Raw genomic sequence first — 22,305 nt, 5'->3', positions numbered from 1 at the left:
TGTGCTGCTTGTGTCCATAAGCAAGGTATTTTGTCACAATATTGTCCTGCCTTTCTACTGTGGATTGAATCACAGCTATCTGTCATCGGTCTGCTGACACCTGAACCCGTCAAACGGATGGAGTGAACCGACTTTGGGACCACTGATCGAGATCCAGATCCGTGTGAAACAAACAGGACCTGAATGTTCCCCAAGGATCTAACACTGATTTGGAAACTCAAAAATGCCTTATTTCTTTATTCCAAATGGATAAACAATAGTTGACATTTTCCACACCAGTAATAAGCTCAAGACACCAGTTCAGAAAAGTTTGATTCTGGGATCATGATCTTTATTTCTAAATACAAATCCATGAAATTGCAGATCTGTCCTACTGACATATACAACATCCTAACACTCAAGTCCCTTCACGGTATTTTGTCCAACACCATTGTACACAGTTAACTGATCTCTGGGAACCAATGAAAAGGCTAATTTGCACTAGACAAGAACAGAGAAAAAGATTCAGGAAAAAAGGAAGGCCTTATATTATTTGTTAAAGTTTTCCAATTACACGGAGTGAGCAACGCCGAACATTTTTTTTTTAATATGCAAACGGTTTCCCTTGTATCCAAGAGTCCAACTGCAGAACCTGTGATAAAGTCCAATCAGCTGGGACTGTAAATAAGTTTTCCAGGGGAAAAAGAATTGGGATTTTTGGAGATCTTCATGGCGCCGTGTCGATATCCAGTCAAATTGGGCACGACCGACTGCTCACAGATGTTGTACGTGCCAAACTTGTGTCTCTTGATCGCAATTCTGATGCCCACTTTTTACAGTTGGGGCTTTTTACAACAAAAGCCCCAAAATTGTGGGTCCATGACTCGGCTACCTTGAAGACAGCCAAAACACTACAGTTCTCTCAGCCAGGGGGGCCAAGTTTCACGGAAACCACTGAGAAGCAATCATTGCTTAGCACAGTTGTGCATTCAGCAAAAGTTTACCGAGAACCAGCACGAGTTGACTGAGAACCGGTGAAAAGCAATGCGCCTTGCATGATACTTTGACCGGAGCACTGTTTGTGCCAAGCAAAGGTTTGTTTCAATACTCGTCAAGCTTCCAGGTACGGCGACTCTGTAAAATCTACCCTCCTCCCCAACTCTTTGCTCGGCGCACAGGATGGACCGCACAGCTGTGGTATCGAATGAATTTCCTCTCTTTCCCCCACCTGATAAAAAGGTAACCACCACAGACCACCGGTACGCTCTTGGCCCAGGTTAGTCAGGATCTAGGCTTCAGTCAACTGCATCCTATCAATTTGGCAAAAAATGGTTGCTAACACAAATAAAATAATGGAAGTATTTACTTGAGAAAAAAAAATCAATGCATATTTAAAACTTGCACAACCCTACAACAGTTACACCGTAGTAGTGCCAACATTATGTTTTTGTTTTGCCTTGTCTGCGCGACTGACTAATCTTCGTACAATGTAAAACAGAATCTTTAAAACATGCTACATACAGTGTTGTTACATAGTGATGAAATAAAACACGCAAAATGCCCAATAAAAACAAGACAGCGTTACATATTATTAAAAAAAAAATCGCGCAGTCGACAAATTTGAATATAACACTTCCACGACCAGGTTTTGATGTGTTTGTGATCTCAGGCACTGCTCGTAACGTCAGTTTGTCATGTCTCCTTGCAAACTGCCGACGGATGTGTGAACTGAACAAAAGGCCCATTGCAAGTGCCGACACCGACATCCGGATCAAGTTACATGTAGTTAAAAAGAAGAAGGAACTACACACTCACCGGGAACAAATCACTCCTCAAAAAAATGTTATTGGTCCCTTTACGCAAGTGGGTGGTGCGTGGTGCCCATCGACACATGAGAACAGCGGCTGACAGACCTGCAGCACTTGACTCTGGTACAACCACCCCCCTTTTAAGTCTACTTTTTTTTTCTTTGAGTGCCCTATCATCAATGACACATTAGAGTTAAGTCTAAGGACATTTAGAAAATTGCTAACTTTATTAATTTTTTTTTTCTCTTTTTCATTTTTTTTTCCCTCGGGCTGCGGCCCTCGTACAGGAGTGTCCACTTCTTCTTTCCCTCTATAGTACAACTCGACTTGTCATCATTAAGTGCGGGATGCGAGTCGCGTGAGATGCGATGCCGGGCCGAGAACAGTGTGAAAGCGAAATCACTATACTCCGACCAGGAGAAAAACTCCTCGGCTGCCTCGTTTGCTAGAGTTACGTTACCTCGTCAACGAAAAAGTTGCCAACACATTCAAGGCAGCCTCACAAGACCGAAAAACGTGATCTCTTCGAGTGGTTAAAATGGAACGTTTAGAGAGCAAAAAGACGACTTTCTTTCCCTTTCAAAAGTGGGACTTTGACCAAAGAACATCAATACCAGACCAAAGAACATCAATACAAAATACAATACGTAGAAGACCCGTCCACAATGAAATTTCTATACTTGTCTACTTTACTAACATAATCAATGCAACAGCGATCTGTGATGAAGCCTTCCCAGGACAAAGATTCCTTCCTGTTTTGTTTTATAACCTTGTTGGAGGCAGACTGATCTTTTTGACGCATGAACTGCTGGTGGCCAGAGAGTAGCTGTGTTCATACAGTTGGATAGCTACGTGTAAGTCCAGCCGTGAAGAAAGTCAGCCTTGGTCAAGGACAGTATCATCACTGATTCCTTTGCGTTCAGCATTAGGATATCAGAAACCATGGGAAAAGTGGCTTGCGCGCTAACATACAAAAGACTTCATTGCTCGATGTACTTCTAACAAAGTCACCTGAGTTGCAGAATTCTCAGAATTTGGGACGCGAAACATTTCCCCACCTTTCAACCCATCGCCTCTTTAAAGTACATTATTTGACAGATGCTTCCATCAACAAATCCTCAATTCATTCACATTCATCTGGTTTCTATCTACGTCTGCCTCAAAAAAACCCACCGACTCACCACGAGACAGGAAACCCAAACAAAATCAAAATAACCACAATCCTTTTCAGGCCCTACGTATAGATGCTTACTTATGAACTACCAGGGGCAGACTTTGGCCCTCGTGTCTGTCACGGTGTCTTGCCTCCAGTCTGACTAGCGACAGACTCTGGCAATGTTTTCTTTACGGCTATGGATAGCGCATCAGTGGCATGAAACCCGAGTCACAGCCACGAATCTCCGACTTGGCCAAAGCCACAAGCCCGCTGCCAACCCCCAATAATCAAGATTTCAACTCACAGAGCTTGAGACTTTTGTGGTGTGACAAGTGTCTATAAAACCGCACCAATGTTACAAGTGAGAACACAGTAACACATCTAACGCATTGATCACATACTTACAGGCACTGATCTACCAGTAGCACAGTACCTCCTCCCCTCCCCCGATATCCCTAACCCCACCCCCACTATATCTACAGTGTTCCATATTTCCGTTCCTCTCAGAGGAACGTAACCAGTGCACACACTATTTGCAAGTCTCAAACGCAGCTTCCCGATCTCTGTCGCTGCCCGACTCTCCTAGACTAGAAATTCTCTTTTAAAAACTAACTTATCAAAAATGAATTATGCTCTTAATATAACTTCCGTATAAAAAACAGAGTATCGTGGAATTGTGCCTTTATAGTTCATTTCTTGAATAATTTCTTACATTATCCCTGGGTGTTCGACAAGACTTCTGACATCAGCCACAATCGCAAACTTGGGGGGAAAGGGGCACATGTCAAAATAAAACCGCTCCAAAATTCAACGGTGAGAAACATGTCTCCTTTGACAGAAAATAAATTCCCAGCTAAGAACATCTTCCCAAATATTCCAAATATGACCCGCTTCAGGAAAAGGTGATATAAGTTGCAAAAAAAAAAAAAAAATCAAGTTACATACGTGACTGGAAAGCCAAAATTGTAAGCTTTCATTTGGTATATGATAGAGTTCCGTAGCCTTTCCTGTTCCGGAGTTATGACACATTTGCATATTAATTAGTTCCAGGAAATCGAAATTGCAAAACCTAGAAAACAGGCTTTGAAATATCTGGCTCTGATGTGGGTTGTAGGCATTTAAATCTTACTTTGCAACCAACATGTTCTTCTGTTACAACCACCTTCAAAATTCGCACACGGACTAAGAAATTAGTATTTTCAATGATTTTGTCGGAAAAAAAGGAATTTTTGAATCCAACGTTGAGCGGATCATTGCTTGTAAATGCATGGTGCGACTTATATCACCTTTTCCTGGAGCGGGTCACAAATAGAAAACGAAAGAGTGAGCTGTTGTGAATTGTGGAACGAAGCAACTAAATCTTGAAAAGACGTAGCTATTTGTCACTTTTGGCTTCAAAACAGCACTGTCATCAGCAAAATAAGTGCATCAAACAGCTTGAACATGTTCACTTACACAACGTGGTAGCACACCGGTAAAGATATACCTCGCGGTTCAAACTTCACACCAAAAGTGTGCCAAATTTGAATGGGGTGAACTTTTTTTTTTCACTGTGTTGTTCCCTTGTTACGCTAGCACATTCTCTGCATTTTGAAATGTGCACACACTTCTAAGAACACATGGGCATAACCCATTCAAGGCCAGTTCATGCTTCGCACGAATGCAGGAATAATTTTGACGTCAATAAATAGGTGCGGCAAATTTGGTGAGAGTTCAACTTTGCCAATTTGTAGCACGGCTGCTGGCCACGTCATAAATTCGAACTTGCATTCGAGCTGACGCACATGAGGCCGATTCATTATTCAAGTGAATGGGAGAGCAAACCAAATTTGCAGTTCCAAAACATACGCAGCTAAAATGCACGGGTTGAAACATGTTCAACTTTTCAGAATACGCAGCACAAATGTTGATCAGACGTCACAATGTCACAGCTGTGTTTGCGCTCGTGCCATGTATGAACCGGCCTTCAGGGCAACACAGGTTTAAAAACAGATGTGCTTGAATTACGGGAAATAAAACAAACAAACAAACAAAAAAAGAACAAAAGGATCAGTTGAAAAAATAAATAGCAAAGACGACGACGAGGATTACGATCGCCGTCCAGACGTGCTTCAGGCCCCTCCTCCCCCAGTGAGTTTGCGCTTGTGGCTGCCATTCATTAAACCCGCCCGTTCTGCCGAAAGTGCTCGGCGTAATCGCTGAAGTTGACCGAGATCTTCTCGCTCTGGTAGCGGGTCACCCGTATCGTCTTGCGGAAGTCGTTGGTGATGGGGACCTTGTAGCCCCCCTTGCGCAGGAGCGAGTCTATCGTCTGCTCCTTGTTCCAATCTGCCGCAGAGTGGAAGGGGGGAGGGGAGAATGAAAAACATTCCAATGAAGAAACGTTAAGGTATCTGAAGTTATACGCTCTGAGCGGGAACAAGAGAGGGCGTGGTATTCACACTAGCAACAACGGTCCTTCGGTGGAAACTCGTCGCGCGAGCACAGGTTTACGCTCGCTTGTTGCAAGAATACGGAGCACGCGTGACCCATTTCTGTTTGAATTGTACTGTCATCGCGCCTGCACCGGGCGCATGCACAAGCTTGGGTGAGGAACTTCCCACCAACCCGTCTCGTCTTTGCCGGTGAGGGTGCACTTTGACTCAAGGTAGAAAGATTGCATAAGGCAAAAAACAAGGAATCTGAACATGCACCTATTTGTGTTAAAACAAACTTACTGTGAAAGGTATGGATCATGCAGTAGGCAATAATGAAACTTTTATTGACTAAATACCGCTTCAGAGGGTGGTGGCACCAATCAGTGTCCCCATTTTGCCTGCCAAGTGGCATGCACGTACTGCACATAGACGGTGCTTTGTCCTCGCTCCATGTAAAAGAGTAGATGCCAGGGTGAATCCGTTTTTCCATAAAGCATATTTGACAACATACTGTTCCTTAAAAGTTAAGCATCGATGCATTTTTTGGCAATCGAAAGCAAGGCATGGTCTTGCTCGGGTTGCTTTGTTTCAAACAGGACAAATTCTGCCAAAAAGAGAGTGGATGTAAGGAAAGGTGCGGCTCTTTTGCAGGCCGCTTGTGGCTTCAAACCCCCGCAAGGCTGTGTCTGAACAACACAGCTGCAGCTTGCAATAACACGCGCGACTGAGCTGAAGCCTCTTGCCTGCGGACTCGTGCATTTCCCCATAATGCACGTGTCATTTTTAGCCAGGTCTTATTCAAGCGGGACACTTACTCTGCTCCAGGGCTACCTCTGGAAGGTAAGTAGCCGTCTTCTTCACTCCCTTTTCATTGTAAAATTCTATGCGAATACCATGGACGCCCACCTGAGACAATATTATTGAAGAAAAACAATATTCCTCGTTAAAAATTTGATTTTCTTGGGCGTCAGATGCCGTGCATCACATCAAGAGCTGGCCACTTGTTCAACAAGCTTCAGGTTTGCAACAGATGCCTTGCTGGACCTGTTGAAGCCTCCACTGCCGACTACAAGTTCACTCACAGAAACTGGTGTACCAGTCAGTGCCGTAATGAGTACACTCATAGAAAGTGAAAGGTTTTGTATTGTACATTGAATACACGGGCATCACCGGTATGAATTTGTAACAAAGTGGCACTGAAAAAGTACCTTTGGAGTATGAGAATGCCCTGTGACCCTGTGAAATTATGCACGGCAGTCAGTGTGTTATTACAGAGTAACAACTGCTGAGTGTGTGAAACCTGTTGCATCTATATGTGTCCAGCAAGAGATAAATAAGTAAGGGAAAGTCACTCTCATTCCTGTAGAAATGTCTGTTTGATCTTCCTGAATTCAACAGGGTCACTATGAATTTATTCTCTTCAATTTGTCTTTTCTAATAGACTCCTTGAATATCGACTGTAACAATTTGAGACAAAAAGCACAATCCTAAGCATGAAAATAAATGTAAGATTTGTTCACTACAACCAGTCTCATCCAATGGACCGTTTGGCTGTTTCCCGATTCGATACGGCAGTGTGCAAAAACCGCTTCCCTAAACAAATCATCTTTTTCAATACATTACTTGGGAATTAACCGTCACGACTTGACAAACACAGCGCCATTCCAAGCGCTTTCAGGATGACTGAGTGTATCGGTTACCGAGGAATAATCTCCTCATGCAAGGCGAGCCGAGACTGTTGATACAACTGCTTGAAATTTAAAACAAAAAGGAGAGATAGAGGGAGAGAGGGACAGGAAATCCTTGAGTAACGAGTCGGGCCAGCGATAAATACCTCCCAATCTTCGTAGTCTCGGGCCTCCTCAAAGTGACGTAGCAAGGAGACGGAGCAGGACATACGGGAGATCTCATCCTTATTGACAGGCGGGAAACGACTATCCTTAAATGCACTGCAAAGAAGGGAGAGAAAAAGAGAAAAAAGGTGATAGGAGAGATAGCAAGATGACCTTTCATTAATCAGTGTCAAATATCGGTTGTAATCTGCTTCTGCGAAAAAATGTGGGGGGGGGGGAAAGAAGTGGTACAACATTCATTGCGGGAAAAGCCGCGTCATCGCCAGTATCCGGAAAAATGGTTGCTTTTCAGAAATCAGTAATTTTGGAGTGCTTGCGTTCACTCGTTATAGACATACTAGTATGCATGAATTATTCTATTCCAACAGAGCCGCATTATAAGGACTTTTCCAGCACACACACACTGTTCCCTGCCAAATTCATAGCATCAGAACACTGAGCTGGGAACCAGTCAAGCGAGTTACAAAGCACACAATTAACATGGAATTTTCAGCTGGTAACATGTTTTTGCTTGCCGAAAAGTATGTGAAATGTGTTACGAAATGATTAAAAAATCTTTTTTTACAGCCCCCACTGATTTAAGTTTAATGACATTGTCAAAGGTTACCACTGATGCACTTCAATATTCCCAAATTTCATACTTGCAGCAATTTTAATTCTACATAATTTTCCGCGATTTTTTTTTTACCTCCTTCTCAAGCTTGAATTTATAAAACTCTTTTTGTCATGAGTGTTATGCCTCACGATAAAATTTCCCTTCTGACGAGCACGGCACAATTTGCATACATTCCCAGTACCAGTACATCTGGGGGATTTCTGATTGCCTGACGGCAGAGCTACGGGTAGCCACGATTAACGGCCAAATCGGAGTGACTCAACCACTGGATTACTTCTAGAAACAGTTCCCAGAGTCATTCATGTTAATGACATCACGGCCACAGTCCACTAGTGCCAGGTGGCTTGCATTGATCGCTGGCCATTTATTACCAGGAATTTAGAACTTTCATGCACGATCAGATATGGTTAACTGGATAACGGGAAGACTCCATTAGAGCTGAATGACACCTGGGGCTCCCAGAGCACTCTCGACAGGAAGCTAAAGGTCACTGCACACAGGGCGAACGTCCTTTTTTTCCCCCACTTCTACTGGAGTTGGCATTTTTAAGACTGGAGTCATCTTGAGCGATGCCAACGCCAGGTTCCCCCCTCCTGATTAATTTCCCATCGTACCAGGATCTTTCAAAATCCACGAGGTACTGTAGTGTCGGTGGATTGTGCGGGATTGAGGAAGCCCCAGCCGTGCCACTCTCACTTTTGTAAAAGGAGCACGGTGGCCCCCTCAAGTGTTGAGGCATGAGGAACGTGTCATTAATTTCCTGCACAACATGGCCGGGAGGATTTGGGTTGGTTTAACTGGGTGGTCCAAGAATTGGGGCTACATGTACGGGAGGGTGGAGTAATATTTCAACTTGGACAAAACATTGAGTGGGCAGTCTCAAGCAATCCCGACTTTACACTGCAGCAACTTTCCCAAATGGGCATACAATACCACCCCCCTCCCCCCACACACACTTTCAGTAGCTGAAGACTATTTTTGGCTAATCTTAAAGACAGGACTTCAAAATGAGAGGCAAGCTTGAACATGAAACAAAGTAAACTCAAACTGTTCTTAAAACGACAACAGAAAAAATGACATACAAAGATGTTTAAGCCTTTTTACCACAGGACCAAATCTTCCTATTATGATGTTGAATAGCCTGGGGAGTTACATGTGCATGTACAATACACTGTAAATAAACGTTTGCCTTGGAACAAAATATTCTCTTCGTACTTTTCATCTTACCACGGCATTCATTTTCATTTCGGAAAACATGAAAAAAACTTGTAGCAAAGAGGGAAAAGATTTTCACAGGTTTCCCCGCAAGCGGGAAAAGATTTTCACAGATTTTCCCAAAGTGGGAAAAGGTTTTCACACATTTTCACAGAGTGGGAAAAGATTTTCACGCCGTTTCAAACAAGTGGGACGTTCTTTTTACGCCCTGTGAAAATGTGAATGGGACATGGAATTTTTTCCCATCCCAATTTACAGTGTCAACTTCCGTCTGCAATGTAGAATCAAGGGTAATCCTGCATGAAACACCACAAAAAAGTAAGAACAATACTGTAACTCTTTAACCCTAACCCCCCAAGGGTTGCTGGCCCTAATCTTTCCCATTCACACAAAGTTAAACACCAATATGGGACTTTGTGCACAGAGGCTGTTGGACTTTGTTTTTCTGAGGTATGCCAAACCCAATGCAAAAGCCGGCTGTTATGGGCCTACCAGACCTATCCCCACAGAATTAATAACTTTACTACTGTTTAATTCTGTGTGGTTGGGGAAGGTTAGGGTTAAAGATGCCTAGAATCTACGGCTCAATTACACACCAAAAAAACCCTTATCCGTCAGGACACTGTACACGTCCTCTCTGTTGCTGAGATCACATCACAATGTATCCAGACACACCTAAATTCCTGCAAGTCGTTGGAATGTTCTCACCTACAGCATGTTGATACTAACTGCCCGGTTTCAAAAGTTTCTAACACGCATGGCAGTGATTTACGACGGCGGCAGCCGGTATCATGATCTCGGCTCCAGCTAAACTGAGATTACATCCGTCACGTCACGTGCAAACAAGCGAGCTGGCCGCCTTGGGATCAATTTGCAGAAGGGAAAATCTCAGAAAGTCCCATCTTGTCTTCGAAGGCAGTACTTTTCCCACAACCCCCCCCTCCATTTTATCTACAATTACGACATCCTGAGTAAACTTGAAAACATATCACGTGAAATTCTGTGCTTGTCGAAGCATCTTGAGATCTCAAAGACCAGAAAATTGGTGACTAGAACCGTATCAAAACTAATGTTAAAAAAGGACATATTTTCATACCATTGTGCACTGACAACTAAAAAATTTATCTATCAAATCTCAACACTGAACAGCATTTACATGTAGGCCACACAGATTGTTGTCAAACTTAGAATAGAGGCTTTGCGTGTCAGCCATCTTTCAGGGCAGTTCTTTTGTTCAACAGAGAAACCTCCTTTCTGTATACTTTGTAGAACAAAACACTGGCCTGTAAGATGGCAGCCATGCAAACCTTCTATAGTCAAAACATACAGTGTACCTACTTCAAACTACAAACATGTGCGACAGTAGGGCCACCCTGTCTGGCTCATTGCCTGTCATGTAGCTAGCGGTAAACTACAGATAAATCTTGCCTGATGGCAAATAAACGTGGCCCCTGATTTTCGACAGTGAAATGTCTGTCATCCGCACATAATCCGTCTGGGGCCAATTTCATATGGCTGCTCAAGCACAAAATTTGCTTCAGCCCAAAAAAACCTTGCTCAAAAAACAAAGCTTACCAGTTCAAACTCTATGTGACCGTCATGCTAGCCAATAGAGTGCTAAACACCATTCCCAAACAATATACCGGTATATCACATGGAGTTTTGGTTGGTAACCAGATTTATCAAGCACAGTTTTTTCACGCTTAAATACATGTAAATCTTGCGCTTACGCAGCTCTACGAAGTTGGTCTTCAGCATCCAACTTTACAACTGCTCCATCGTTTTCCATTCCCTAAGTAAAACTACTGGTCCACCCTAGTAACAGATGCATCACTGAACCATTAACAGAGAAATCTGACAACAACCCATCAAAATGGATGATGAACGGTCAACTAATAGCCAGCCTGGTCACGTTGCAATATGGGCTCACCGCTTACCTAGAGATTGCATATTCCCTGAGGCCATCGTGTAGATTCAAGGCAGTGAAGGTTCCTATACAGCCGCGCAGTCGTTTGTCCTTGCCGATCTTCCACGTCACGAATAAGGGACTGTCAAGTTGAAAAAAAAAAGCAAAGACAGAGGAAATAATATAGACACAAATGCAAATCTTGCAAATCCGGGTTCACAAGCATGGACATTGGGAGAAAAGGGCACGAGAGGACGCTGGCACCCCCCTCCCCCAAAAAAAGAAAGACAATACCTTAAAATTGGTCCCCTTCCAACACTAATGGCTGTCAGTTGGCTGCTGACAAGCGCTTTTCCCCTTCCCCTCCCCTGCAAAAAATCCTGGCGACACCCATGTTCACGGGGACTTCATTTTGAAGAAAGATTTCAGTGACAACGGTCGCAGTTCTTCAGGATTATCCCACAACAGACTGGCTTGTTGACTTGGTCTCAAGACATCTCAGCTGCACGGCAGTGCGAGCAACCAAGTGGTCGGCAGAACATAAAGAGCACGCTGTGACAGGCAGAATACAAAAATTGGCAGAATTCCCGATGAAAAGGTAATCTACACAAAGAGAGAACCATCTACCTATGAGCCGGCGCAAGAAAGATAACAAAAATCTTGTACATGAACATACATGTAGGTGACATTCATGTTCATTGTGTATTTGGCGTGATCTCATTTTAGGAACCCTTTGGTGCGCAGTAAAATGGAAGTTCTAACCTTTATAAGTTCCAGTGTAAATAAGGCTTGACCCTAACCGCCTAGGCCCTTTTCAGAGGATACACCCTCAATCCTTCAAAATCCTCCAACTGCCCCTTTGAAAAAAATTAGGTGCAGCCTCAATCCTCCAAAGTCCTCCAATATTTCTTGAATCCATTCTGTGGAAGGGTGCCCACTGCCTGGATCCTTCAAAATCCTCTGGCAATTCCTCTCATTATGTTGAGGCAGCGTGAACGGTATCCTGGAGGAGTATGGAGGGTCTCACACATAATGAGGGCCTGAATTTATGCATGGCTGAACATGAACAACACAAGGTCTAAGCCACAACCTTGAGATAACGCATCCTTCGCGATCAGCAATGCAAGTTTGCCATGTAGTCTCAATCCTCCAAAATCCTCCAAAACTGCCCGGAGGATATCACACGTAGTAGCAAAATGGCAGTTCTAGCCTTTTTAATCCTGACAGCTCCAGTACACCTCCGATGAGTTTGCAAGCATCTTAAACTACGGGGTTTCGTGTTTTTAATAGGCTTTATGGATGTTTATGGAAAAGGGCACCACGGCCAAGGTAAATATAGGGCAAGGCAAAACTGGCTGCGAGGACGGAGATTTTTTGTGGGGCACCTCAGCCAGTGGGAAGGGCAACGACGGCCAGTGCTGTCGTACCCGTCATTCAGTAAGTAGTAGTAAAATGTACATGTAGTAATCAGTGCTGCCGCTTGTAAGAGGACATGACCTTATTGTTCTCTGAGGCCATAAAATACAATAGATAAGGCAATGTACATGTACCATACAGTGCTCTGGCACTATGATTGCACGATTTTATTGTTCTCTGTATGCGTAACAATGGAGGGTGCCCTAGCCTGAAGTAGTAATCTGTAGCACTACATGTAGGTCCTTCAGGCTAAGACCACTGCTTAGTATTTTATAGGACTGAGAACTGCAACCCAAATTTTATGCCGAACTATGTTAGGGTTAAGTTTCAGTGTAAATAAGGCTTAACCCTAACCCTACTTAATACTACAAATTACTACTTGTAGTAAATTGTAGTAATCAGCGCTGTCGCTTGTAAGAGGACATGACCGTATTGTTCTCTGAAGCCATAAAATACAATAGATAAGGCAATGTACCGTACAGTGCTCTGGCACTATGAATGCATGGCTTTATTGTTCTCTGTATGAGTGACAATGGAAGTAACCTAGCCAGAAATAGTAATTTGCAGCACTAGGTCCTTCAGGCTCAGGCTATTACTTAGTATTTTGTAGTACTGAGTACTGTAAGCCAAACAATATGCTTGGCGGTTAGGCTTAAAATAGAGCTGATTAACTAGGCTGATAAAAGGAACTGCCGTTTTAAAAATGACTACATTTTTAGACTGGAGAGCAACCCTCCCTGGGTTCCTTTGTTTTGACCTTGAAAGCCCTCTGGCTACACAATTCTACCCAGAGAAAAGGTGACAAAACTCTCAGGAATGCCGGTTAAGTGTGCACAAGAAAGGCATGTCGAGTTCAACAATATCAGTTACGTTGCTCGGCAGCACAAAAACTGCTACATATCCAAGCATACCACAATCCATTAGGTACAGAAATACCTCTGTCCTGCGTACACTGTTAACCCCAATGGTCTACAATCCTCCTGATTTCAATTTCAAGTACCCTTTGGAGGCAGGGGATTTTCTGTTGCACATTCTTTACATGTATGAGAACAAATAAAGGATGTTACTGCTGATGTACATGTATGTGCAGTTAAGAACGTGTTGCTGACAGATGTGCCGTTCTGTAGGGTCGCTTCATTCCTTAGGGCTCAAGCTGTGTGACGTCACCTCGAGGTAATTTAATTTGCCTCCGAATCGAGAATGTAATACCTGGATTTATGCCGGCACTTAGGACCGGCGCACGTCCGGGTGGCTGTCTCATTGCGTACATGCTGCAGCGAGTGGCTATTAATTCATCCGGTCAAGCCCTTCTGACAAATTGTTTTAACAATAAATGCCATCGGCCATCGCACACACAAGAAAAGGCACAATGGACAAATTGAGGTCCCCGCAAGGCAAACGTCCACGTCGGTTTTGATGGCTGCACAAAATGTACCTGCAGTTAATTTCACTCCCCAAAATATCTCAGTTAAAGCTCTCGCAGTTCAATAAGCGCGTGCCTGAGTTGCATGCATTCTCATACGAAACAGCCTTGTCCTGTTGTCAGGCGGCAGATGGCCATCAGTGTTTCGGTGCCGCACTGCTGCCATTCTGCCGATATAATTTTTCATTTGTTTTTTTTCCTTTCTTTCTTTGGCAGACAATGTGATAACCATTTATCCGTCAAGATTTGCACTTAAGACAGACTTTTAAGCATGGTTTTAAAGTTGTGCAACAGCAAAACCTGACACTGCAGGCAGGATCGCAGCATCTTTTTCAACTTCACGTAAACAAGTCCCTTAATTTTTTTTTTCCCTTTTCTACGCAGGTCCTTCTCACTTTCCCTCGACTGACTTCATCATTTTAAAAAAGCCTCCTCTCCGAGAATGATTCACCGGAATTGCCCCCACGCAAAACCCGTAGATCCTGAGCGTCAAGATCTCTCCATCGCACACCCCTCACATTATGGTGTGTGGATTGCACACACGTGCCCCTCGACTTCCTCCTTGGCATCCATGTACACGCACGCACATGAATTGTTATCACCAGGAAGGAATGCGGTGTGCTGAACACCAAGATAAATCACTGTGCCTGGGTCCAATTCATTTGAACATGTAAATGTACAGTGTACAAAAACAGAGCGAGGTGTGTTACAATGTTCCGAGGCATACCTGAATTTTCAGAAATATTTGAAGTTCACACTGTACTGAAGCTTCTCCCTTTCCTACCATTATTTGATCCCTGGTTTTGCTCATTCAAACGTCAAATTAACAGGTTTATTTGTTTGTTGTTTTTCAAATAAATATCTTCTGAAGGTATTAAATTAGGATGTACATGTAGAGTGATTATGTGCATGATAAATAATGATTCATAAATTTTTGACAGTGCCCTGTCAGATCAGGTGGGCACATGCATATGCTACATGCCCCGTACAGCACGTGTACCCAGTGGTAATGAGTGTTAATTGCCAAGACGATTATGGACCCTGCTTCATGCTGAAACAAAACCAGGAAGGAAACGAGCCCGAGCTGGACCATTTCGTATTACGGTCTGCCCCTGTTTGTGCGAGTGCCTGGCTGAGATGTGGCTTGGGGCAAAGTTTTCAACCGCAGGCCCCGCCGCCGGCTGTGTTTGTTTTCAACAGCGCACTTAATCAAACTCGGCATATTGCAGGGGGTTGGGACTTCGATTTCAGGAGGTCATAACTGCCGGCCTTACATGTACGAACATGAATCCTAAGATCACCGGCGGGGGGGGGGGAGGATGTCTAAATGCTCGCATTCTGCAATGCTGCATGCATTATGTTTTTATATTTTTTTTATTGAATTTATGTTTTTAAATTTACGCCCATTTTCTGTGCAGTAATGTGTGACTACTATCTCCTAAATCTGTCAAATTTCATGCATACTGTTTGCGTTTCAATGGATTACCAAAAGTAGAGACCTACTGCTCAACTTTAGGTCTAAAGTTTGAAACATTTGTCGGTTCAGAGGGAGTTAGGATGGATTTCCTCTATCCGTTCCAACATTCGTCAACAATGCAATGAGCATAGTATGATACATAATTGTTACATGCACCAAACCTTCGCAATCAGTTCACGTTGTATGCATTGGTATATGAATGCAATGATTGCATCACCATGCATGTATACAGTCACTGGATCAGTGTACACCGGTACATGAAAGTTGATCGTTGAGTCTTAACCCTTCGTTCCCAGAGCCAATTCAACACCAGATTCCCAATGAAACTCAGCAGTTTGACCTCTCCTCTACCAATATGACAGAGACAGAATACTATCAAAGTCAATTACCTTTTAATGCATAAGCACAAGCTGTGTCATGACATGAACGTTATCATGTTATGGACCCTTTTGGTAGTTTTTCGTTTTTAACGATAATCAGCCCACGGACTCTACTGTAACCTTCTCGTAATACCAAAGCTACGAACCATGACTTTGCGTGGTGCTTGATGCCACCGTTTTGTCAAAAGTACAAAAATTGCGCCATCGCAATAGATACCTGCGTAGTGTTGTAAATGCTGGTGTTAGTGTGTACACTGTAGGTTCCCAGGAAAAATGTCAAAGAGCATTTGGGTTTGACTGGTGGTTTAACCCTCCTTTTGCTGCGCAGTAACAGTCACAGTCAGTCAAAAATTCCTTCCGCTTCTCCCTCTGCAGTACATAGACATACCGTATGTCATTTGACTCATTTTGACCAATAGGACAACTTGGTGCAGATTGCAGCTTTGCATGGTACAAATTCACCATATCTCACCGCATCAATAGTGTCCCTTTTGGAATTTGTCCAGAGCTAGAATATAGGTTATGCTGGCAAATTACGCCACAATCGACTTCCTAATTAAGGCCCACGACTTGAAATTTAATTACATCCCGAGCTGACCCACCAAAACCATGGTGCGGGATATTTACACATGCATGCTGTGTTCGATAAACAGTGCCGGCACGGAAATTTATGCCGTACCAGTTGAGCACCTAACATTGCGGCTCGTTGGCAGATGTGAATGATGACATTAAAAGAAGCGGGGGGGGGGATTTGTCTTGTTCCCTTGGTAATAAACATGTGCGTGCAGCGGCCAAACAATTAGTTGCACGAGCCGTCTTGGGTGCCCCATTAGCATGAAGACAAAATGACGAATTGTGCCCCTGCACAATTACAGGAAAAAGGAAATTCGACATGGACTATTTTATGCTGATGGTCTGAAATTTCCAGGGAAGAGTCTGCTTTCAGTCAGCGGCCGAGGAATACGGGAAAGTCCACTCGCCACTGGTTTACGTTGCAAAGTAAAACACACAAAATCTGTTCGCTTCATCGTGTCTTTTCCTCACTGTGGTGCACCAGTACGCTTTCAGCCACTGTCCAAAACCACCAGTATGTTCATGCATGGAACATGTAAACGCTGGCATGAGCACTGCTCCTCAGGCTGTGTTTGCTTCCACGGTTCTGGATCATGATCAGTGACCCGTCGCTGGTTTACGGACACCTAAGCTCGGCTAGTTATGGATGGTGAAAGCCAGCGTCAGCATCACCGATCAAGATCCAGATCCATGTGGAAAAAAAAACAGGCCCTAAAAAAAAAAAAAAATCAACATTTCTTCTTCGTTCTGAAGGAGCAGCCAAGTTTGCCCGGTGCATTACTGTCAGGAATATCATCATGCCTTTTCATCCCAAAGTTATTTTTCGCTGTTCTTTTCGGATTTCGCAGACTTCCAAGTACTGGTCGCAATAATGAAAAGCAAAACTTTTGGACGTTTTCAAGACCAACATATCTCACTTATGAAAATAATTTGTCTCGACAAAGGAAACCCAAGCTCCTTCTTGTTAGTGTACACAGTCCTAAATGAACAGCTAACAAAACAATCACTCGGCAAACCAGGAACAATGACAAACCGGGTGAGTCAGTTACAGCTGTCCACAGACCAGCAAACAAACTCATGTTAAACATCGGTAGAGTTCTAATGACCCCAAATGTATGGAAACTAGCAAAACCACAATGAGTCATATGAAGAAAATAATACTCCATGTGTTATTCATAAGAATGCAATTGAATCTGAGCCACCCGACCTTAAAGTTGTCCCATAATGCCTATGTACATTACCTTACATTACAAATGTAATTACCAGTTGAGATAAAACTGATATGGACTATCGTCAAACGGTGTTTTATCCTGACTTGGTGTACTTGAATGTGTATTGTACATAAGTGTGTATACATGTACATACATACATGTATATGTATACAGACCGTGCATACATGTATATTACAACACAGCTAGCCAAAGGTTTAAGCAATAGTTTGCATAGATAAAATATCCAAATGTCATCATTCTGAGAGAGCTGAGTGCAGATTTCTACATGTACATGTATTGGGGGGGGGGATTGCTGGTTTTGGGTCTTTTTCGGTCCTTTTTCTGTAGAAAAGGCTTAGGGCTGTAAAAAAAAAAAAAGAAAGTCAATAAAGATGCCTTCAATTCACCTTTGATATTTCCCAGTCAAGGTCTTGTGGTTCTTCGGCAGGAGATTCATACACCGACATCTCTCCTTCGTGCTTGAAAATAGGCCAGCTTGGAGCCTGCATCGCATTTCTGGGATATGTTTGGAGATTGTGTAAACTGCTTTTCCAGTAATACAAGCGATTGGGGGTTTATGGGCAAACGCCACATGTAAGCATACGTACATGTACAATGCCTGATCTTCATACCGGTACATGTACATGTGTACATGTTCATCATACATCTTGCATGGTACATGTCCTAGCATGTACGCATATTTCTTGGATTTGCTGAGAATTTCCAGCAACCTCATGCCAGCCACAGTCCCGTTACAGCACTGGGTATTTCCCATGGGAGGGAAAAAACATGGAAGCATACGGTACATCGTGCCTTGTACAGCATACTGGAAGTGGTGCCAAGAAATTGCTCGACCATGTTTACAAGTTCTCTTTGGACCTCACAGACAAGTCAAGTGCAATGTAACCATGAGTGAATGATCTTAGGAATTTGAGAAACCATTTACATGTACTCTCAAACCTATTACTGGAAGTCTTCTCCTGCTCACAAAACTCTGCCCTTTCACTTCTGTTCAAACTTTTCCAAACCAGATGAATGTGCGTGACAGACCTGCCATGGTTTTTTTTTTTTTTTTTTTTTATCCTGTCACATCCTGGTCCTTATAAATCCACCGGGAAGTCTCGGGAAGATTTGCAGGATTGAGGAAGGCAAAGTGCCGCTGGTGGTTTCCTGCGCCAACGGGAAAATTTGGGAATTGGGAATATCTGGGAAGGTTCCAAGTGCAGCTACTAAGGGAATTGGGGCAGCATATTTGTGTCAATGTACATAATACACAGCACATGTAATGTGAGTCTGACTGTGTGGTGACGTGAAATACAGAGCATGGCGGAAATGAGTGGCCTTGAACTACCAAAATCACATGTAGGCTTTGTGAGACTAACTTACGTTCTTAAAGGGAATAAAATATGCACTTGGCCGGTCTTAAATACATGCTACTAATGCCTAAGGACATGATCAGCATTCAGTCTCCTGAGCCGGTCTTAAACGCTAAGATTGGCCAAGCACATATTTATTCCCGTTCATAAATACTTTTTAGTTAGAGAGTCCAAAGAAGTCAATATATGGTGGATTTCCGACAATTCTGTTCTGAAATTTTACCTTCAGTTTCCTAAACACCTGTCAATTTTATGGTATGAAAAAATTTTTGCAAGTGGTCCAAAAGAATCTCCTTATATGGACTTGGAACACGTGTAGCGAGCCACAGGCACACAGACTCTTGACCAATCAGAAGCCATTAAACTGTCTTGAATCCAGGCGCCAGTGCGTGATCTACGCAGTGGGCATTATCACTTCTCAGCAGGCATTATCAAATGTTAATACACGGTCAAGTTGCACTTTGTTGAATAGGGAGACTGTCTTGAGGTATTTATGAATAGTATTTTCAGTGAAGCCGCCAGAGCCATCAAGCATGGTGCTCTTCATGTAGGCGTAAGTATTACGCTCTTTCTAATAACTGAAAGTAATGGGTGTATTGTCTGTAGCCATCCCAAATACAAATGTTCAGCTACATGTACATGTATGAATGACAAATGCACACTATACAAATAAGATGATTTTCTCTTTTGGCAACGACAGTCCTCATGTCTGACCTTCAGGTATTGCCCAGGGGAGCTTTCAATAAATCAATAATCCAAATGACTCATTCGGTTTCAACAGTAGCTCTGCCATGCACACTCAGAGTAACTGTAGAACATATTTGTCAAAGACCACACACCCCCCCCTCTTTGCATCAGAATCAACAGCAAACACGCTGCTTTCAAAGTAGGACTTGTCATCTCTGGGGCACCGGGCATGCGCAGTGAGGGAAAACTCACCCACGAGCAAATTTGGTACAAGGTCAATTATTTTTAAAGTTGTCGAGACTGGTCAATAAAGACGAAGAATACATTTTTGAGTATCTGCAGAAATATAAATCTGGTTGAAGCACCACCACTATGACTACAATTGTTATGACTGCTTTTGGTATGGAATGGTTTCTATTTCATGCCTGAGCCTTCCTACAGCCGAACGATGAAATTACATTACAGTATCGCTCTGCCCCTTGCACTGCAATGGCACACTGTTTTGGGTGCATTATTTACGGTACAGTTGAGGCCACTTTTCACGGAAACTGCATTCATTTTAAAATAGAACAATCCTGACATGGACCAATGGGCTTATCTGATTAACTGAATGCTCAACAAAGAGCTGACAGCATGCATTGGTGGTTTTTAGTCTTTTCTTATCAGACAAGTAATTTTTAACAAGAACTTCCTTCACATGTTCTCTAGACACCCTGCGACTTGAACAGAAATCTGTGGTTACTAAACTGCTTTCCAAAATATAGTCATAATCATCTATCTGCTCCGAGCGGGAACAAAGGAGGGCGCGTTTTTAAATGAAATTGACAGTCCTTTGGTACAACCTCACCGCATAGGCGCACAAGTTCATGTGCATCTGATGCAAGGTGTGCTGAGTACGCACAATGAATTTATTCTGGAATGTATGGTCTTCGCGTGCATGCTGGATAAGTGCAAGAACCCGGTTGGATAACTTCGTACCAGTATGTTTTTCTTTTGCCGCTGTAGGTGCATTTCAACTCGGGGATGATTTTCTTATTTTTCCTTTCTGAGGGATAGACCACAAAAGTTAAATCAACCTGTGCTCTCCTACACGTGAACCCTTCAAAAGCCCTCTCAAGTTTTGAAGGGTTTTGTCAACACCCCTCTGCAACATGCTACAAGACATGATGCCGCCCCTGAAGTACAAGTTTTGTAACTCCATTTCATTGTACAAATGATGATTAGGGAGGAATAATTTCATGAGGCAACCGATGGAATGTTCCATTCCATGAGGCAGGGCTTAATGAAATTATTCTTTCCATTGCATGAATATGAAACAGTGATCTATGCTTAATCCAAATAAACTTCGAAAAAGAAATCCCTGCATCACTTCGATAAACCCTGACTAAATTGCCGCAAGAATAAATCACCTTTCAAGTACTGTACATGTATTTTAGTGAACCAGTAATAAAACTGTTCTATTTTGGTGTTCATGATGGTGTGATTATGCAAAGCTTTGGTCATGTTTGTATGAATAATTCAGTGACCCATGATAACAACCAATCAAGTAGTGACTTGATAGTAGCATTTAAATACAGCATGTATGTAGTGTGATGTACATGTACATTGACTTTAATTATTAAGTTACAGCAAATTCTGGCAGTCGGGACAACGACACTGATTTTTGATTCTTCTGAATTATTAACTAAACTCTTAATCTTTACATTAAATGTGCCTGAAATTTCACTATTTAGGCCCTATGAATATCTCCAACACTGAACCAAAAAGGTTTCAGTTATAACTTATATCATGTTGCAGCAAAAAAGGAGGAAAACATGCAAATCCCTGTACAAAGTGAACAGAAAGTTGCCCCTTTACCCAGATGTGAACGCAATAAATGGAACAACCTCCGACCGCAAATATTGGAGAAGTTTTTTTTTTTAATCAATAACTACTAATTTTAAACTCTTACCCTAGTGCTAGTTAGAGTTTAAAATTAATTAACCTCCAAACAAATTGAAACATGCCCCCAAACATGCCAAAAATTGAATTTGAGTTCAGCATGTTCAGATGAAGGTCATTTTCCCAACCCTCCCTTTTAAAAAATACTTACTATGGAGCATCGGTAAATGTGGGCACTCTCGGCGGCTCGCCATTCAACATGTGAAAGTGGCGATACAAAACATCGAAACAGAAAAAACACATCTCGGCACACACTACTCGGTGGTTGGAATTGTTGTGGGGACCGCTATGGCCGTGCCCGCCGTAAGAGCCGCCGCGGTCGTGGTGGTGATAACCGTTCATTTTCGGCTGAAGGGCCCGCTGTGGGTCGCCACAACCCGAGCTGGTGCCAGGCCGGAGATCATGGCCCGAATGGGAACATCGGTCGCCCTTTTCGCAGCGGTCCGACCGATCGTTTCGATCGGAAGGTGCGGAGACTTTTTGCCGTTTCACTCCACAACAGCCGGTCGCCATCTTGACACAAAGAATAATTTTGCGCTGGTGGACGATTCCTCATTGGTATGCGGCTCATTCCTACTGTTAACACGTTGTAAGTGAAGCGGATACCAGTGCAATCAGCTGAGTTCGTCAGGGGTCGATTCATAACTTTTATGAATCATTCCTGCTTTTTACGTCATTTATTGGAAATATTAATTATTCATAAGCCTTGTAGTAGGTGGAAAGGTATATCTTGCATCCTTCCGGGATGAATGGTATCATCTCATACTTACGGTACGATGAAAAGTGGACGCTTTTGTCGAATGCAAGGTCAACAACCCTTACCTGAAGCGCCCTCTGTTGCTGTGATTGAGAAAGTGTCAGGCAAAAATGC

The 22,305-nt window shown here is 43.0% G+C and overlaps 1 protein-coding gene across 1 annotated transcript; it reads right to left on the bottom strand.

Moving 5' to 3' along the window:
- Positions 1-309: 309 nt before the first annotated feature.
- LOC110977938 (AMMECR1-like protein) lies at positions 310-22,062 on the bottom strand. The gene is made up of 5 exons (XM_022232485.2): positions 21,586-22,062; positions 10,982-11,092; positions 7,195-7,309; positions 6,176-6,266; positions 310-5,271 (listed from the first exon to the last, which is right to left on the bottom strand). The coding sequence occupies exons 1-5, from the start codon at positions 21,945-21,947 to the stop codon at positions 5,102-5,104; spliced, it is 849 nt and encodes a 282-aa protein (XP_022088177.1). The 5' UTR covers positions 21,948-22,062; the 3' UTR covers positions 310-5,101.
- Positions 22,063-22,305: the final 243 nt, after the last annotated feature.

This window comes from Acanthaster planci, linkage group LG14 (genome assembly GCF_054643075.1).
Source record: "Acanthaster planci isolate LZ-2023a linkage group LG14, COTS_SCS, whole genome shotgun sequence".
NCBI classification, from domain to species: Eukaryota; Metazoa; Echinodermata; class Asteroidea; order Valvatida; family Acanthasteridae; genus Acanthaster; species Acanthaster planci.
This window is presented reverse-complemented; position numbering and strand designations above follow the sequence as displayed.

Excerpts from the sequence above, each read along its gene's own strand:
- LOC110977938 (XM_022232485.2), bottom strand. The coding sequence starts at position 21,947 with ATGGCGACCGGCTGTTGTGGAGTGAAACGGCAAAAAGTCTCCGCACCT. Across the intron at positions 11,093-21,585 it reads ACATTTACCGATGCTCCATA|TCCCTTATTCGTGACGTGGA; the intron begins GTAAGTATTTTT and ends TCAACTTGACAG. Across the intron at positions 7,310-10,981 it reads AGGGAATATGCAATCTCTAG|TGCATTTAAGGATAGTCGTT; the intron begins GTAAGCGGTGAG and ends CCTTCTTTGCAG.